General features: G+C 42.4%; 1 protein-coding gene across 3 annotated transcripts in view; it reads left to right on the top strand.

Annotated features, from left to right (window-relative positions):
• Positions 1-20,537, top strand: part of ABCA3 (ATP binding cassette subfamily A member 3) — a 122,122-nt gene that overhangs the window by 70,820 nt on the left and 30,765 nt on the right. For all 3 annotated transcript variants that reach the window (XM_070761055.1, XM_070761057.1, XM_070761056.1), the window contains 10 exons: positions 1,001-1,147; positions 4,152-4,281; positions 7,531-7,685; positions 10,060-10,215; positions 12,125-12,335; positions 14,011-14,161; positions 14,711-14,809; positions 15,430-15,622; positions 16,852-17,155; positions 19,951-20,224. In XM_070761055.1, coding sequence (XP_070617156.1) covers positions 1,001-1,147; positions 4,152-4,281; positions 7,531-7,685; positions 10,060-10,215; positions 12,125-12,335; positions 14,011-14,161; positions 14,711-14,809; positions 15,430-15,622; positions 16,852-17,155; positions 19,951-20,224 — 1,820 coding nt within the window. The remainder of the gene's footprint in view (positions 1-1,000; positions 1,148-4,151; positions 4,282-7,530; positions 7,686-10,059; positions 10,216-12,124; positions 12,336-14,010; positions 14,162-14,710; positions 14,810-15,429; positions 15,623-16,851; positions 17,156-19,950; positions 20,225-20,537) is intronic.

Below are 20,537 nucleotides of genomic sequence, written 5' to 3'. Positions count from 1 at the left end.
GCAGAAAAGCCGCGCGTGTGTTTTAAAACATCGGAGCCGGCATGGGGAGGCTTTTAATCAGCCCCCGAGCCCCCAACCCGGACTCGGGGGTTGATTGAGAGCCTCCCCATGCCGGCTCCGATGTTTTAAAACACACGCGCGGCTTCTTTGCTGACTCCTGGCGAACTTCCCCGCTTCAGCCGACGTCTTTTCCCCTCAGCCCTCGGGCTTGCACGCATTAATCGCTTTTACATTGTTTCCTATGGGAAACAATGTTTCAACATACGAGCTGTTCGACGTGCGAGCCTCCTTCCGGAACCAATTAAACTCGTAAGTCGGGGTTCCACTGTATTAAGATCAGAAATACATTTTGCAATAATGTACAATATTTGGGAGTTGTGCACGTCAGTGTTTGAAAATCGTCTTTTTGGGCTTTCTGCTTTGAAAGGTGGGTTTGAAAGCCCTTAGAAATGGTTTGCTGTCGTTTTTAAAAGCCACTCGCAATGGACATTTCCTCCAGATAGGAAATATACAGTGTTCCCTCGATTTTCGCGGGGGATGCGTTCCGAGACCGCCCGCGAAAGTCGAATTTCTGCGAAGTAGAGATGCGGAAGTAAATACACTATTTTTGGCTATGAACAGTATCCCAAGCCTTCCCTTAACACTTTAAACCCCTAAATTGCAATTTCCCATTCCCTTTGAAACCATTTAGATTATTACTCACCATGTTTATTTATTAAAGTTTATTAAAAAAAATATTTATTAAAGGCAGATGAAAGTTTGGCAATGACACATGACGTCATCGGGCGGGAAAAACCGTGGTATAGGGGGGGAAACCCGCAAAGTATTTATTAATTAATATTTTTGAAAAACCGTGGTATAGACTTTTCGCGAATTTCGAGCCCGCGAAAATCGAGGGAACACTGTATAAATATTGCATACATTCAAACGATCCTTCTGATTTTCTTTCCTGGACCAGTCCGTCAGGAAGGAATGATGGACTCTCTTTGATTCTTTTTAGCCTTCTTACTGGTGTGGGAGCCCCCAGACCGTTCTGGGGAAAGAGAAGGAAGAGGAGGAAGATCCAGAGAAAGCCTTGAAAAGTCAATTCATAGAGGAAGAGCCTTCGGATTTGGTGTCGGGCATCAAAATCAAACATCTTTCCAAGGTGAGCTTCTGCTGCTGCCGGTTGCTCCCCTCCTAAGGGCGAAACCTGGGTGTGTTTATGGTGATGTGGCGTCAGTGGTGGGATTCAAATTTTTTTCCTGCCATTTCTGTGGGCGTGGCTTGGTGGGCGTGGCTTGGTGGGCGTGGCTGGGAAGGATACTGCAAAATCTCCAAGCTCAGGCGGCATCCAGAGCTCTACAGTTCAACCTTAATAATAATTAATAATTATTAATTATTAATTATTATTAAGGTTGAACTGTAGAGCCCTGGATGCCGCCTGAGCTTGGAGATTTTGCAGTATCCTTCCCAGCCACGCCCATTATAATTATAATTATAATTATAATTATAATTATAATTATAATTATAATTATAATTATAATTATAATTATAATTATAATTATAATTATAATTATAATTATAATTATAATTATAATTATAATTATAATTATAATTATAATTATAATTATAATTATAATTTATAATTATAATTATAATTATAATTATAATTATAATTATAATTATAAATATAAATATAAATATAATTATAAATATAATTATAAATATAATTATAAATTATTAATAATATAAATTATTAATAATAATTAATAATTATAATTAATAATTAATAATTATAATTATAATTATAATTATAATTATAATTATAATTATAATTATAATTATAATTATAATTATAATTATAATTATAATTATAATTATAATTATAATTATAATTATAATTATAATTATAATTATAATTATAATTATAATTATAATTATAATTATAATTATAATTATAATAATTATATATTATTAATTATAATAATTTATTGGATTTGTATGCCGCCCCTCTCCATAGACTCGGGGCGGCTAACAACAATAATAAAAACAACATGTACAATCCAATAATAAAAAACAACTAAAACCCCTATTATAAAACCAAACATACACACAAACATACCATGCATAACTTGTAATGGCCTAGGGGGAAGGGCTATCTCAACTCCCCCATGCCTGGCGGTATAAATGAGTCTTGAGTAGTTTACGAAAGACAGGGAGGGTGGGGGCAGTTCTAATCTCCGGGGGGAATTCGTTCCAGAGGGTCGGGGCCGCCACAGAGAAGGCTCTTCCCCTGGGGCCCGCCAAACGACATTGTTTAGTCGACGGGACCTGGAGAAGGCCAACTCTGTGGGACCTTATCAGTCGCTGGGATTCGTGCGGTAGCAGGCGGTTCCTGAGGTAATCTGGTCCAATGCCATGTAAGGCTTTAAAGGTCATGACTTAAGCTACAAATAGCCTCTTTTATTGACACTTATGTATAAACAGAGGAAACACCACTTCCCTCTAATACTGATGATGTTTCCTGGTTGGGTAATAAAATGTCTTGCAAGAAAGCCACCAAGCTCAGGGACCACTAAAGATCCCACACTTCAACCATGAGCTACAAATATTCTCTTCTAGTGGTACTTATATATAAACAGAGCAAACCCCACTCCCTTCTAGCTCTGATGATGTTCTTTAGTTGGGTAGTGAAACATTTACAAGAAAGCCACCAAGAGCAGGGAGCACCAAGGACCTAAAAATTTAACCAGGGGTGGGCAGCAGGCAGGACGGGGTGGAACACAGTTCCACCAGTGGAAATGAAGATGCATGCACAACTCCAGTTGATCAGCGGCTGTCACTTCCTGGATTATTGGCCTCCACTCGGCTCTCCTTTTTTCCCCTGCTGCTGCATCTGCGCTCCGTGCTTTTTTCCTCTTTCCTTCTTCCTGGCCTCGGACGAGCTTCCCTCTCTCCTGCCTGACTCCCCTCCAACCTCACGCTGCCACCTCCCGCCTGAGCTGCAAGCAGAAGACATGGGTGGAAGCGGCGCTGGCAGCATTTATGCTTCTGGCAGCACCCGTTCACCTAGCTATCCAGCCTGAAGCGGGGGGGGCAACCCAGGAAGGAGAGCGCGGGAAACCCGAAGCAAATTGTCACCCCAGCGAGCGACACTGGTAAGATTGTAAGTCGAGGACTTAGCAGTTCACTTGAACCATGATGATCGTTCAAGCCACACCCTCCTGGTCACATGGCTGGCAAGCCACTCCTACCCAGCCACATGACCATTAAGCCACACCCACAAAATAAGCCACACCCACAGTGTGGAAGTAAAAAAATTGGCTGCCCATTACTGAATTTAACCCTAAGCTACAAATATTCTCTCCAGTAGGTTCACTAAGTGTTTTTATGTCCCTTTGACTCTAACGTGACCCTATTTGCCTTTCGTAAGCTTCTTAAAACCCACCTCTGCCGCCAGGCATGGGGGAACTGAGATACTCTTTCCCCCTAGGCCTTTACAATTTTATGCATGGTATGGCTGTATGTATGTTTAGTTTTAACTGTTTTAATATTGGATTGTTATATGCTGTTTTTATTACTATTGTTAGCCGCCCCGAGTCTACGGAGAGGGGCGGCATACAAATCCAATAAATGAATGAATGAATGAATGAATGAATGAATAAATAAATAAATAAATAAATAAATAAATAAATAAATAAACTTGAATACATTAGGGTAGTGATGGCTAACCTTTTTTCGTCGTATGCCAAGATTGCACATGCACGACCGCATGCGCTTGCCAGCACCCATAATGCAATGTGCTCCATGCACAGGCAACCCCCCATGCTCCCTGTGCATGTGTGCATGACCTAGCAGGCTTCCCTGCAGCCTCCTGGGACCAAAAACAGGGTGGGTGGTTCCCCATCCTCTGCCACATGCCACCACACATGCGCCCACATATCCTGCATGCGCCCCTCTGCATCCCATAAATCAGCTGGCTGGTGGTTGGTACATGCACAGTGGAGTTGAGCTGGGTGATGATTTTCTTGCCCGCAGAGAAGCCTCTGCATGCCAGCTGTGGCACTACGGCCATAGGTTCGCCATCACGGCTCTCGGGCACTTATGCTGACTCTGTTGTAGAAATAGCACTTCTCTGTTTTTATCCTTCTTTCCTCGCTTGTCTGCAGGTGTTCAAAGTGGGGAACAAAACCAGAGAAGCTGTGAAGGACCTGACTCTTAATATGTACGAAGGACAAATCACCGTCCTGCTCGGACACAACGGGGCTGGGAAAACCACCACTTTGTCCATGCTCACAGGTGAGGCTTGGGCCCTGCTTAGATCTCGAACTCAGACCGTATCATCAGCAGATCTAGAGAGAGAACGAAGCGTGCCAATGCTCAGTAGATCCTTGACTGGCGTTGTGGTGTGTTCTGTCGGGCTCTCTGGTAGAATCCTCCCGAAAATTCACAGGTACAAATTTCAGACACACACACGTTTGAAAATTCAAAACAATGTTCTTTATAACGAAAATTCACTTAACCTAAGCCCTCTTTTGGTATAGCCAAGAGCACTCGTCTCCAAACAAACTGGTAATTGGTACAAGTCTCTTATCAGTTCTGAGATACTTAGCTTGCAGCTGTGAGGCAATTCACAGTCCTTCTTCTTTAACAAAGTGAAACACACTTTGCCCTGGTTTAGTTTCAAAGCGGGAAAAAAAGCAACACACCAAGGGCGAAGTCAGCAAGGCAGTCACGAAACACCACGATGAGATAATCCTCCACAATGGCCAAACCCACAGGCTGCTATTTATAGCAGCCTCACTAATTACCACAGCCCCACCCAACCATAGGTGGCCTCATTTTCTTTGATAATAATCTCTCAGTTGTTGCTGCCTATGCATCGCTCTCCGCATGCGTGGCTGTATCATTAACTCTTGTTCTGAATCCAAGGAGGAGAGAGATAATTGATCTCCTTCTGAGCTGTCTGCCACACTCTCCTCCTCCCTGTCACTCATGTCTTCTTGGTCAGAGGAGCCTTCATCATCAGATTCCACCAGGAGCAAAACAGGCCTGCGGCATGTGGATGTCTCCCCCACATCCACAGTCCTTGGGGCAGGAGCTGGGCCAGAGCTAACCACAACATGGTGAAGGATAAAGATAAACGTCCTCTTGTCAGGATTAGGCCTAACCTGATATAATATCCCAGTGCAGGAGGAAGAACTGTAATCATTGTAACGACTATTATAGTAAAGAATGCTGAATCATTGTCGACAAAAAATGCTACAACCTGATTGGTTAATAAATATATAAAATGTCAGACACCTTTGCATAGGTGTGGTTGATTGACAGTTGATGGTGGTTGTTGGCTAGTTGTAGTTTTACAGAGTAAAAGTAATAGTGTAAATAGATAAATTGCAGCTCCAACATCCTCATTCCCTTTCCCTCCAAGTGTGAAGTGTGCGCTGTAATACACTACCTGGATGCGAAGGGCGTGAACGCTGCTGCGATGGGTACCCGAGATTTTTCTCTCCGATTGCTGAGTTTTGAATTTTTTGGCTGAAAGAGGATGGGTAAATTGTCACTGCATTGATAGACGTTTGTTCTCTGGAGTATGGTGATAAGCCCAAGTTTCATCTCTTGTCTCTATACAGTTGAGAAAATAATAATAATAATTTAATAATTTATTAGATTCGTATGCCGCCCCTCTCCGAAGACTCGGGGCGGCTCACAACAACAATAACAATACAGTACAAATCTAACAATAAAAAACTATAGTTAAAACCCACTATCATTAAAAAGCAACCGATAGTACACAATCATAACCATACTCAAATCTTACTAGTCAGAAGGGGGGTACATTAATTCCCCCATGCCTGGCGACATAAATGGGTCTTCAGAGTCTTGCGGAAGGCGAGGAGGGTGGGGGCAGTTCAAATCTCCGGGGGGAGTTGATTCCAGAGGGCCAGGGCCACCACAGAGAAGGCTCTTCCCCTAAAGTCCCCCTAGATGACATTGTTTAGTCTACGGGACCCGGAGAAGGCCAACTCTGTGGGACCTAATTGGCCGCTGGGATTCGTGCGGCAGAAGGCTGTCCCATAGGTATTCTGGCCCGATGCCATGTAGGGCTTTATAGGTCATTACCAACACTTTGAATTGTGTCCGGAAACTAATCGGCAACCAGTGCAGGCCGCGAAAGTGAAAAACCTCACCTTCAATCTCGAAACAGTCAAGAAATTCTCGGGCGACATTGACTCTGTCGATTTTGTGCGCTTCGGTAAGCATCTTGGGTACCCATCTCAACAGCGTTCATGCCCTTAGCATTCAGGTAGTATATTACAGTGCGCACGTCTCACTTGGAGGGAAATGGAATGAGGATGCTCATCTCTAACCTTCACCACAATGCCAGTTGATGATCTACTGACCAATGGCATTGCTCGTTTTCTTCCGCTGGCTTCCCACTACACGATAGTAATACCAACTGAATAATCAAATTATCACAGATAATCCCCACTCGGTTAAAGACCTTGGTATACTAATAACAAAAGATTTAAGTGCCAAAGCCCACTGCAACAACATAGCCAAGAAGGCTTCAAGAGTTGTAAACCCAATCCTACGTAGCTTCTGCTCTGGCAATCTCACACTACTTACCAGAGCTTACAAAACTTTTGCCAGACCCATCCTCGAATACAGCTCATCTGTTTGGAACCCATATCGCATCTCAGACATTAACACCCTTGAAAATGTCCAAAGATACTTCACCAGAAGAGCCCTTCACTCCTCCACTCGAAATAGAATACCCTACGAGACTAGACTTTCAATCCTGGGCCTAGAAAGTTTAGAACTAAGACGCCTTAAACAAGATCTAAGTATTGCCCACAAGATCATATGCTGCAACATCCTGCCTGTCGGTGACTACTTCAGCTTCAACCACAACAACACAAGAGCACACAACAGATTTAAACTTAATATTAACCGCTCCAAACTTGACTGTAAAAAATATGACTTCAGTAACCGAGTTGTCGAAGCGTGGAACTCATTACCGGACTCCATAGTGTCATCCCCAAACCCCCAACACTTTACCTTTAGATTATCTACGGTTGACCTATCCAGATTCCTAAGAGGTCAGTAAGGGGCGAGTACAAGTGCACTAGAGTGCCTTCCGTCCCCTGTCCTATTGCTCTCCTATATCTCCTATACCTTTCTTCTATTCTTATATCTCTTCTTCTATTCTTTCATTGATATGTTCTATTACTATATCTTCTTTTCTATTCTTTCTTAGATATATTTTACTATGAGTATCTCCTCTATAACCTTCATTGTGTATTTTACTATGTGTATATTGATATATACCCACTAAAACCCTCATTGTGTATTGGACAAAATAAATAAATTAAAAAATAAATAAATAAATAATACCAACTTCCCCCACAAATATTCCCCCGAGAGCTACGTGCCTTGTAACCTTACTTTCCAGATAACCCTCATAATTCAGACTTTTATGACTGCCCATTCTTCCATTGCCTGGAGTTTTATATTTGACCCTAACCTATGTCCCCTGTTTCGTAGGACTATATCCTCCAACAAGTGGACAAGCATATATCAATGGCTATGAAATCTCTCAAGACATGGTCCTCATCCGAAAGAGCCTGGGTCTTTGTCCTCAACACGATGTCCTCTTTGACCACATGACCGTAGAAGAGCACCTCTACTTCTACTCTGGGGTAAACTTTAGTCAATGTTTACTTGAACTTTTATAGTCTCTACCTTTCTGGGATCCACTTATTTTCCTGGTTGCAAAGTCCAAATTTTGTGTGATTGCGCACTACTCATTGGTCTATCACAGTGGTGAAATCCACTTACCATACTTTTCGGAGTATAAGACACAATTTAGTTTTGGGGGAGGAAAATGGGGGGGGGGGCAGGGAACCTACCTACCAGGTATTCATCTGGCTAGCGTCCTTAATCTGGCCAGCTTCAGCACATTATTTTATCCCCTGGTTAGGGCTGAAAAAATCTTCTTCAGAGGGAGTAGCAGGGAAAACAAGCCTGCAAATACTTGGGGCTGGAAAAACACTTTTTCAAAGGCAGTAGCAATGAAAAAATCCTGCAAGCCAGGAAGATCGTTAGCACCGTGTTAGCGCTGAAAAAATCTTTTTCAGAGAGAGTAGCAATGAAAACAAGCCTGCAAAGACTTGGGGCTAGAAAAACACTTTTTCAAAGGGAGTAGCAGTGAAAAAATCCTGCAAGCCAGGAAGATCGTTAGCACCGTGTTAGTGCTGAAAAAAACTTTTTCAGAGAGAGTAGCAATGAAAACAAGCCTGCAAAGACTTGGGGCTAGAAAAACACTTTTTCAAAGGGAGTAGCAGTGAAAAAATCCTGCAAGCCAGGAAGATCGTTAGCACCTTGTTAGCGCTGAAAAAAACTTTTTCAGAGAGAGTAGCAATGAAAACAAGCCTGCAAAGACTTGGGGCTAGAAAAACACTTTTTCAAAGGGAGTAGCAGTGAAAAAATCCTGCAAGCCAGGAAGATCGTTAGCACCTTGTTAGCGCTGAAAAAAACTTTTTCAGAGAGAGTAGCAATGAAAACAAGCCTGCAAAGACTTGGGGCTAGAAAAACACTTTTTCAAAGGGAGTAGCAGTGAAAAAATCCTGCAAGCCAGGAAGATAGTTAGCACCTTGTTAGCGCTGAAAAAAACTTTTTCAGAGAGAGTAGCAATGAAAACAAGCCTGCAAAGACTTGGGGCTGGAAAAACACTTTTTCAAAGGGAGTAGCAGTGAAAAAATCCTGCAAGCCAGGAAGATCGTTAGCACCTTGTTAGCGCTGAAAAAAACTTTTTCAGAGAGAGTAGCAATGAAAACAAGCCTGCAAATACTTAGGGCTGGAAAAAACCTCTTTAGAGGGAGTAGCAATGAAAAGAAGCCTGCAAGCCAGGGAAGAGCCAGGAAGATCATTAGCAACTTGTTAGGACTGGAGGAAAAAGCTTCAAAAAGGCTACATTCGAAGTATAAGACGCACCCAAATTTTCAGCCTATTTTAGAGAGGAAAAAGTTTCCCGAAGCATGAACACTGGTCGCCAGCAGACTTAAATATGACCAAAGGTCCATTGGAATAAATGAAAGGGAAGGGTGGAGGGGGTCCTTTCTAAATGAAGGACATTTTAGAAGAAGTCATAGATCTAGTGAGAAAATATGTTTGCAGAATAGAATAGAATAGAATTTTATTGGCCAAGTGTGATTGGACACACAAGGAATTTGTCTTGGTGCATATGCTCTCAGCGTACATAATATAAAATATACATTTGTCAAGAATCATGTGGTCCTTAAGTGAATGTTATGCTCAAGAAATGAAGCCCTTGTTCATGGCGGAGCGTTTTTTGCCCCAAACTGAACGTCAATGCTGGGTTTGGGCAAAAATGTTGTACGCAAAGAATCAGGGAACCACGGGACCAGTATTGGGTTGCTAGCCAATACACACCACACTATGTCCCAGTGGTGAAAATGAAGCTGCACAAGTAACTCTGTGCCACTGGCACAGGAAGTAAAATCGACCCTCCGGAGAGGGGCGGCATACAAATCTTAATAATAATAATAATAATAATAATAATAATAATAATAATAATAATAATAACAACAACAACAACAACAACAACAACAACAACAATAATAATAATAATCTTCGGAGAGGGGCAGCATACAAATCTAATTAATAATAATAATAATAATAATAATAATAATAATAATTATATTATTATTATTATTATTATTATTATTATTATTATCATCATCATCATCATCATCATCTTGTGAGAGGACCTGCGCGCACATGAGATTTGGGGCATTTTTGGCTCCTGCGCATGCATGGAAGCAAAAAAAAAAATCACCAAAATCTCTCTTGTGCGCTTCCTCTCGCAAGATTTCACATGCAGGAATCGTCGGGTTCCAGATCCATGTTTTAAACTCCCTGTTTTTTTCAGGTCCGTTGTAACTTCCAACACTCACTAAGCCGCCGCTAGTAAAATGAGAACTCCCTGTAGAATCTTAATACCATGTTGATAATGCCTCGTACCCTTTTTTTCACCTTTCTCTTCCATCTCAGCTGAAAGGATTCCCTGCTGAAAAATGCCCAGGAGAAATCGCCCACATCCTGCACATCCTCAACTTACAAGAGAAACGTGGCACTTTGTCGAAGGCCCTCTCTGGCGGGATGAAACGCAAGCTCTCCATTGCCATCGCTCTCGCTGGGGACTCCAAGGTGCGGCTCGGCTAGTCCCTTCCTCCCCCTCATCCTTGTTCACCTGTGCAGGTGGTTCTGAGAGAGTCTGGTGGGACTTGGTACCTCGCAGGGTGGGGAGGGACCACTTGCTTTCTTTCCCAACAGTAGGAAATGGCATGGAGAGGTTGAGGGTCTTTGCCATCCGGAAACGGAAGCCCTTATTTTGCCATCAAGGTTCTTCTTCGTTTCAAGGGTCAGGAAACCCCATTTGTTGCTGGGTTTTATGGTACTTAAACCCTGTCACTTGGGAAAGTTGAAAGGAGTATGTGTATGGGTCTTTGCCTGTGTTACAACAGCCCTGTGGAAGAGTGAGTCTTTACATTGAGTTGAGCTCTGTTGCTGAACAAAGGAGTTGAACCTAAATGTTTCTGTTCCTACACCTTTATTTTCTTTCCTTTTTCTTTCTTTCCTTTCCTCCCTTCCTTCTTCACATCCTTCTTTCTTTCCTTCCTTCCTTCCTTCTTTCTTTCCTTCCTTCCTTTTCTTTCTTTTCTTTCTTTTTTTCTTTCTTTCCTTTCCTCCCTTCCTTCCTCACATCCTTCTTTCTTTCCTTCTTTCCTTCTTTCCTTCCTTCTTTCTTTCTTTCCTTCCTTCCTTTTCTTTCTTTTCTTCTTTCTTTCCTTTCCTCCCTTCCTTCCTCACATCCTTCTTTCTTTCCTTCTTTCCTTCCTTCTTTCTTTCTTTCTTTCTTTCCTTCCTTTTCTTTATTTTCTTTCATTTTTTCTTTCTTTCCTTTCCTCCCTTTCTTCCTCACATCCTTCTTTCTTTCCTTCTTTCCTTCCTTCTTTCTTTCTTTCTTTCCTTCCTTCCTTTTCTTTCTTTTTTTCTTTCTCTTCCCTATTTGGATCGGAAGTCATTGCTCACAGTCACTCATGCCCTCATCACCTCGAGGCTCGACTACTGTAATGCTCTCCACATGGGGCTACCTTTGAAGAATGTTCGGAAACTCCAAATCGTGCAGAATGCAGCTGCGAGAGCAATCATGGGCTTCTCTACGTATGCCCATGTTACTCCAACACTCCACAGTCTGCATTGGTTGCTGATCAGTTTCCGGTCACAATTCAAAGTGTTGGTTATGCCCTATAAAGCCCTTCATGGCACTGGACCAGAATATCTTCGGGACCGCCTTCTGCCGCACGAATCCCAGCGACCGGTTAGGTCCCACAGAGTTGGCCTTCTCTGGGTCCCGTCGACTAAACATTGTCGTCTGGCGGGACCCAGGGGAAGAGCCTCCTCTGTGGTGGCTCCGACCCTCTGGAGCCAGCTCCCCACAGAGATTAGGTTTGCCCCCACCCTCCTTGCCTTTCGTAAGCTCCTTAAAACCCACCTCTGCCGTCAGGCATGGGGGAATTGAAACATCTCCCCCTTGCCCATGTAGTTTTGGTGTATGATTGATTGTGTGCTTGTCTTTTATATATTGGGGTTTCTTTTATGGACTTTTTAACCTAAAACTGTAATTTAGATTGCTAAAAATTAGATTTGTTACTATGTACTGTTTTTACCATTGTTGCGAGCTGCCCTGAGTCTCTGGAGAGGGGCGGCACATAAATCTAATCTAATCTAATTCCCACCACATGTGATAGTATGTCCCTGGCAGCTTTTTACATTTTCAGCAAGTCGATAAAAGGTTTGGGCCCATTTTTGGCTAGCCTCGTTGGTAGGAAATGTTATCTATAAAACAACTTATAGAAGTTCTCTTTATATGAGGTACCTACCCTAAGGTTCCCTCCCTCTTCCTTCTGAACGTGCCATTACCTCCACCACCTCTTTCCATTGCACTACCCCAATTCTCTGCTCAAGACCCAAGAGACCGGCTTCCACTCACATCAGGCCTACCGGATTGCAACCAACTCTCAACCCAACCCGTGAACCTCCCTGTTCTCTGCAGGTGGTGATGTTGGATGAACCTACCTCAGGCATGGACCCCGTTTCACGACGGGCCACGTGGGAGCTCCTTCAGCAGCAGCGGAGAACTCGCACCATCTTGCTCACCACCCATTTCATGGATGAGGCAGACCTGCTGGGTGACCGCATCGCCATTATGGCCAAAGGCGAACTCCAATGTTGTGGATCTTCCCTCTTTCTCAAGCATAAATATGGTAAGGAGATTAGACCTAGAATAACGTCACTGTCACTTTGAATGTACACTGGCTGCCAGCAGTTTGGCAGATGGAATCTCAGTAGGCTCAAGGTTGACTCAACCTTCCATCCTTCCAAGGACAGTAAAATGAGGACCCAGATTGTTGGGGGCAATGTGCTGACTCTCTGTAAACCGCTTAGAGAGGGCTATTGTGTTGATAATGACCTACAAAGCCCTACATGGCAATATCCTTCTTCTTTTTCTTTTCTTTTTTTTATAAAATACTTTATTAAATATATACATTAAAACAAAAAGATAACAAAAGACAACAAAGCAACAATATATACATATAACATACAAAAAGAATAAAGAATAAAGCATCTTGCTTTATACATGGAATATTTGGTATCATAGCTTAGTATCAGCACCACCTAGATAGTGGTGTAGTTGGTTTGCAGCTCATACATAGTACAGAAAGGAATATTTTCCTTTTAATAGTTATTACATATACATTACATATACAGTGATACCTCGTCTTACAAACGCCTCGTCATACAAACTTTTCGAGATACAAACCCGGGGTTTGAGATTTTTTTGCCTCTTCTTACAGACTATTTTCACCTTACAAACCCACTGCCGCCGCTGAGATGCCCCGCCTCCGGACTTCTGTTGCCAGCGAAGCGCCTGTTTTTGCACTGCTGGGATTCCCTTGAGGCTCCCCTCCATGGGAAACCCCACCTCCGGACTTCCGTGTTTTTGTTATGCTGCAGGGGAATCCCAGCAGCACAAAAACGGACACTTCGCTGGCAACGGAAGTCCGGAGGTGGGGTTTCCCAGCAAGGGGAGCCTCAGTGAAATCGCAGCATCGTAAAAACAGAGGTCTGGAGGTGGGGTTTCAAGGACTTTGGTGTTTTTGCACTGCTGGGATTCCCCTGATGCTCCCTTCGCTGGGAAACCCCACCTCCGGACTTCCATTGCCAGTGAAGCGCTCAGTTTTGCGATGCTGGGATTCTCCTGCAGCATTGCAAAAACACAGAAGTCCGGAGGTGGGGTTTCCCATGGAGGGGAGCCTCAGGGGAATCCCAGCAGCGCAAAAACAGGCGCTTCGGCTGGCCAAAGGGTTGAGTTTTGGGCTTGCACGCATTAATCGCTTTACCATTGATTCCTATGGGAAACATTGTTTCGTCTTACAAACTTTTCATCTTAACAACCTCATCCCGGAACCAATTAAGTTTGTAAGACAAGGTATCACTGTATATACAATCTTTTGGTTTTCTTGTTAGTATATCCATTTTATTTCATTTTCTCAATGGTATAGTAACGCTTTGTATTAGTAATATTTTCTCTTAATATCAATTTAATTTTTCTCTCTAAATTTAATTTTTAAGTTCCCGGTTTTCTTTCATTTTAGCTTGTTTTTTGCAATCCAGATATACCATCTGTCCCAAGTTTTATGAAAGTCCTCCATGTCCTTGTCCTGTAGTTCATGTGTTAGTTTAGTCATTTCTACTACCTCGTAGATTTTTGCTATTAAGTTATACATTGTTGGGATGGGTTCCTGCTTCCAAGTTTGTGCGTATATTATTCTTGCCGCTGTCGTTAAGTGTAATATTAAATGTCTATCATTCTTGGTAAATTTCTGTCTAATTATTCCGAGAAAGAAGAGGTTTGGTTTCATCCTTCTTCTTTTTCAGGTGCTGGGTACCACATGGTGATGGTGAAAGAGCCCTATTGCAACCTCGGAGAGATCTCCCACCTCATCTATCATTATGTTCCCAATGCCTCTCTGGAGAGCAACGTAGGGGCAGAATTGTCCTTCATTCTGCCCAAGGAGAGCATGCACAAGTAATCTCACCCTTAATAATTATGGGGGATGCTCCAGTGGGGTCCAAGTTTGCTAAAGGCTCAAAGAGATCCAATCCACCTGGAGAACATGGGCATGAAGGATGTTGCCTTGGTTCAAAGAGAACATTTATCTCTTTGGTTTTGCCCGCATGATGGGCCTTAACCACAGATGTCTGCTACATTGCACTCCAATGCATTGCCCCATGCTATAACCATGGGCAAATTTAATCCAGCTTCTGTGCTCACCATCTGCCCTGAACATCTCCATGGGGTGGGTTTGAGGATCACATTAGCCTTTAATGGAACTTGGTTGTATGGGTTGCCATATGTTGTATGAACAAACACAGCCAGCACTGAGTTTCCTAAGCTTTTGGACCTGGTTGGCAGGATTGAATAATAGAACAAAATAACAAAAGAAACACTTTTAAAATAAAGATAGTTATGGGTAACTTGAAGGGAGCTATCTAACAGGTTTCTCAAAATCAACCTGGATGTTGCTATGAATGTAGTGTCTGAATTCAGATCTTCTCACTTGCTTTTTCCTTCCAGATTTGAGGCTCTGTTCACAGAGCTGGAGTTACGCCGGGAAGAACTGGGCATTGCCAGTTATGGAGCTTCAGTTACCACAATGGAAGAGGTCTTCCTTAGGTAACTCTTTGTTCAGCTTGGAAAGTGGGCTTGAAAGGTGAACTTGGAAGGTGAGCTTGGAATATGAGCTTGGAAGGTGAGCTTGGAAGGTGGGCTTGGAAGGTGAGCTTGGAAGGTGGGCTTGGAAGGTGAGCTTGGAAGATGAGCTTGGAAAGTAGGCTTCAAAGAAGATGAGCTTGGAAGATGAGCTTGAGAGGTAAGGTTGGAAGATGAGCTTGGAAGGTCAGATTGAAAGATGAATTTGAAAAGTGAGCTTGAAAGGTGAACTTGGAAGATGAGCTTGGAATATGAGCTTGAAAGGTGAACTTGGAAGATGAGCTTGGAAGGTGAGCTTGGAAGGTGGGCTTGAAAGGTGAGCTTGGAAGGTGAGCTTGGAAGATGAGCTTGGAAAGTAGGCTTCAAAGAAGATGAGCTTGGAAGATGGGCTTGAGAGGTAAGGTTGGAAGATGAGCTTGGAAGGTCAGGTTGAAAGATGAATTTGAAAAGTGAGCTTGAAAGGTGAGCTTGGAAGATGGGTTGGCCTTCTCAAGAGATCACATCCCATCAGGCTTGCTATGAGAGTAAACTGAAAGGAAACGGGAGTGGGAGGTAACATTCTGGACGTGGTCTCTTTCTTCAAGAGTCGGCAAGCTGGTGGATTCCAGCATGGACATCCAAGCCAGCCAGCTGCCCGCTTTGCAGTACCAGCACGAACGGCGATCCAACGACTGGGCCATGGATGATTCCAGCAGCACGAGTGGGCTGACGAGCATGACTGACGACAGTGGGGCACTCATCACTGAAGATTGTTCCAACATTAAGCTGAACACTGGGGTGGGTTCTAACTCCTCCCCCCATATGTTTAAAGTTCACACAGTTTAAAGTTCATTCCCTTGTTCCCGCACCCATAAGTTCATCACCTTGACCAGTCGTCTTCTGCCAATATGCCCGCTACTCCCATCAGCTTCCAGGCAGGTACTGAACAAAGGATGACCTTGAGAATCCAGAAGGGATGTGTTATGGCTACATCTCTACATCCTTGATGCAGTAGCCCCTCCCAAAATCCCACATCAGAATACATTCTACAGCTTAGGTGTGGCAGGCGAAAGTGTCCACGTCAATGATGGCTTCTTCCTGACATCCTGTAGAATTTATGTGGCTAAATAAGGTGGTTTTTAAAGGAATCACACCCAATTTAATGTCCTTTTTTGACACCCTAACTCAGCTCCAGCATGCATGTGTGTGCTGGCCAGCTGATTTTTGGCTTGCACAGAGGTTCTGGGAGGGCATTTTTGGCTTCCAAAGAGCCTCCAGGGGGATGGACGAGGGCATTTTTATCCTCCTTCAGCTCCAGGAAAGCCTTTGGAACCTGGGGAGGGCAAAACACGAGGCTACTGGATGCACCAGAAGTTGGGAAATAGGCTGTTTCTGGCCTCCAGAGGCCCTCCGGGGAGTGGGAGGAGCTGTTTTCGCCCTCACCAGGCATTGAATTATGGGTGTGGGCACTCACGCATGTGCGATAGCGTGCATGCATGCTCTTTCGGCACCCGAGGGGAAAAAGGTTCACCATCAGTGCCCTAGGGAGTTGTGTGACATAGAAATTTAATTAAATAAAAATAAATAAATACATTTAATTTAATTTAATTTATTATTTTATTTTATTTTATTTATTTTATTATTTTATTTTATTATTTTATTCTATTCTATATTATTTTATTTTATTATTTTGTTTTATTTTATTTTATTTATTTTATTTTATTTTATATTATTTTGTTTTATTTATTTTTTTTTATTTTATTTATTATTTTATTTATTTTATTTATTTTATTTATTTTATTTTACTTTACTTTTACTTTACTTTACTTTACTTTACTTTACTTTTTACTTTACTTTACTTTACTTTACTTTACTTTACTTTACTTTACTTTACTTTACTTTACTTTACTTTACTTTACTTACTTTACTTTATTATTTTATTTAAAATGATTCTAACCATCCGGAATAAAAGGTTTGCAGAAAACTCACTCCCCTGCTTAACTCCGATCCTTTCCTCACCCCTGCAGTTCTACCTCTGCTGCCAGCAGTTCTACGCCATGTTCATGAAGAGGGCTGTGTACAGCTGGCGCAACTGGAAGATGGTAGCAGGCCAGTTTTTGGTGCCTCTTATTTTCACTGCTTTTGCCTTGATCGCCGCCAAGACCTTCCCGGGACCTCAAGACTCTCCCTTGTTGAAGCTGACTTTAAATCCGTACGGACAGACCACGGTGCCTTTCTCCGTCTCCCAAGGCTCCAGCTTGGGCGAGAGGTTGGCAGCGCAGTACAAGGATGTGGTTGGTGCTCAACGCCAGGAGCCGTTGGAGGTGGTAGGTCAGTGACAACCAGAAGCTTTCCTTCTAGAGCAGAATTCAGAAGATTGGGGGGTGGGGGTTTTCCCTTGTGCTCACAAGATGTTAGACTTTCCAAGTAGACCAGGCAGAAAACACAACCCAGTGAGATAATTCTCTTCCATATGTATTGTGTATTGGACAAATGAATAAATAAATAATTGTACTTTACAGTGGCCTAGCATTTAGGATTAGATAAGTGGAAACAACTTATGGGGGAAAGAAATGATAAACTGACTATAGCAACATTTTATAAAGAAAAGTTATATAAAATGTTTTATTTTATTTTTTAAAATATTTTTTATTACATTTTTATTACAACAAACAAACAAACAAACAAACAAACAAACAAATCTTAAAGAAAAACTGCCCAACACCAATAAACCCCTCCACCATTTAGGGGGTTAAATTATTTACAATAAATTTCAATTTCTTCCTTGGCTCCGGTTTACATTTCAAAAAGTGATTGGAATTTATTTTTCACATTGTCGTCATAAACTCTACTTAAGATATAATTTTTCACCTTATTCCATCGTGCCATCAGCTTGTCCAATTTATTTTCATCAAAGTTATTTAATCTTATTTCCATAATTTCGAAGTGGATGTGGTCCACCATATACCAGTACCAATTCTGGATTGTCCATTTATTGCTATCCTTCCACCCTAATACCACTACTGCTTGAGCGCTTTCCAAAGCTGCTGTTTTGATTTCTTTAAATTCTCGTAATTCCCCATATTTAACTAGTGTTGCTAATTCTTTCGTGATTATCCAATTAATGTTTAGCATATTGTTAATTTCATTCTGTACTTCCTTCCAAAATTTTTGAACTTTGAAGTATAAAATGTTTTATAGATGACACTCGCAGTAATGGGCAGCCAAAATTTTTACTGCCACACTGTGGGTGTGGCTTATTTTGTGGGTGTGGCTTAATGGTCATGTGACTGGGCAGGAGTGGTTTGCCAGCCATGTGATCAGGTGGGAGTGGCGTGAACGATCATCATCGTTCAAGTAAACTGTTAAGTCCTTGACTTACAACCTTACCAGTGTCGCTCGCTGGGGTGACAATTTGCTTCGGGTTTCCCGTGCTCTCCTTCCTGGGTCGCCCCCTCGCCTCATGCTCGGTAGCTAGGTGAACGGGTGCTGCCAGAAGCATAAAAGCTGCCAACGCCGCTTCCACCCATGTCTTCTGCTTGCACCTCAGGTGGGAGGTGGCTGTGTGAGGCTGGAGGGGAGCCGGGCAGGAGAGAGGGAAGCTTGTCCGAGGTCAGGAAGAAGGAAAGAGGAAAAAAGCGAGGCGCGCAGACGCAGCAGCAGCAGCAGGAGGGAAAAAAAAGGAGAGCTGAGCCGAGACCAGTAATCCAGGAAGTGACAGCCGCCGATCAGCTGGAGCTGAGCATGCATCTTCATTTCCACTGGTGGAACTGTGTTCCACCCTGTCCTGCCTGCTGCCCACCCCTGGGCACATGTCACGTGAAAGACTTGCTAAAATGTTTAAGGAGAAAAGTATGAAATGTTGGAAATGTCAACAAATACCAGGATCTTATTATCATATGTGGTGGACATGTGCAAAAGAAAAATTATTTTGGACTAGAATACAGACATGGCTAGAGTCTATGGAGAGGGGCGGCATACAAATCTAATAAATAATAATAATAATAATTAATAATAATAGAGAGAATGATAAAACAGAAATTAGAACTAAACCCGAGATCTTTTTGTTAGGCATTTTGAGGAATAACTGAAGTAAAGAAGATATATATATATATATGATTGTACATGTGGTAACAGCTGCACGGATGACATTTGCACAAAAATGGAAAGGATCTAAGATCCGAACGGAAGAAGACGTGCTTTAAAAAAATTCAAATTGTGCCAAGATGAATAGAATGACAATGAAATTTAAAGATGGAGAAGAATCTGAATGTTTGGATGTAGTTTTATAATTGGATAGAAAATGATTATAATTACGATTAGTAATTGTAGTAAAATTAGCACAAATTAAAAAATTAAGAGTGATAAAGAAATCTTTTAACCCAGATGACAAAACTAGCATGTAGGATACTGGGCAGTTTGACACCCAAGTGTCAGGGCTGAGCACCCATTCTTGCCTCAACTCATAGAAATATAGAAGACTGATGGCTGAAAAAGACCTCATGGTCCATCTAGTCTGCCTTTATACTATTTCCTGTATTTTATCTTAGGATGGATATATGTTTATCCCAGGCATGTTTAAATTCAGTTACTGTGGACTTATCTACCACGTCTGCTGGAAGTTTGTTCCAAGGATCTACTACTCTTTCAGTAAAATAATATTTTCTCATGTTGCTTTTGATCTTTCCCCCAACTAACTTCAGATTGTGTCCCCTTGTTCTTGTGTTCACTTTCCTATTAAAAACACTTCCCTCCTGGACCTTATTTAACCCTTTAATATATTTAAATGTTTCAATCATGTCCCCCCTTTTCCTTCTGTCCTCCAGACTATACAGATTGAGTTCATTCAGTCTTTCCTGATACGTTTTATGCTTAAGACCTTCCACCATTCTTGTAGCCCGTCTTTGCACCCGTTCAATTTTGTCAATATCTTTTTGTAGATGAGGTCTCCAGAACTGAACACAGTATTCCAAATGTGGTCTCACCAGCACTCTATATAGCGGGATCATAATCTCCCTCTTCCTGCTTGTTATACCTCTAGCTATGCAGCCAAGCATCCTACTTGCTTTCCCTACCGTCTTTCTCCCATATCATTACTTAAGCCTACACCATTGCTTGACTTGCAGGAAACCTGGAGGAATACTTGATTTCTCGAGCATCCGAAGAAGCCGGAGCCTTTAATGAGTACCACATCGCGGCAGCTTCTTTCCAAGAGTCCTCGGACCAGATGAACATCACCGCTCTTTTCAACAACCAAGCGTTTCATTCTCCTGCCACTGCATTGCTCCTGGTGCACAACGCCTTGTTGAGGCTAATAGTTGGACCAAATGCCTCCATCACTGTGGCTAACTATCCACAACCTCGCAACATGACCGAGACAGCGAAAGACCAGCTCATGGAGTGAGTCCAAACTTCCTTCGTCTTTAATCCATTTGCTTGCTTCCATTTTCTGTTCTATTTCAAGTACAGTGGTACCTCATCTTACGAACGCCTCTTCTAACGAACTTTTCAAGATACGAACCCGGTGTTTAAGATTTTTTTGCCTCTTCTTCCGAACTACTTTCACCTTACGAACCCAAGCAGCTGCTGCTAGGATGAAGGGGTTTCTTTTTTTTCCCTTTCTTGAAGAAAGGGAGGGGCGGCTTGGAGGAGGAAAGATTTTGCAGAGAACAACTTGCTTGCAGAGGCACTGAAACGGTGTCTTTTGAAGAAA

This window comes from Erythrolamprus reginae, chromosome 9, assembly GCF_031021105.1.
Source record: "Erythrolamprus reginae isolate rEryReg1 chromosome 9, rEryReg1.hap1, whole genome shotgun sequence".
NCBI classification, from domain to species: Eukaryota; Metazoa; Chordata; class Lepidosauria; order Squamata; family Dipsadidae; genus Erythrolamprus; species Erythrolamprus reginae.
Note: the sequence above shows the minus strand (reverse complement) of the source record. Positions and strands in the feature narration are given on the sequence as shown.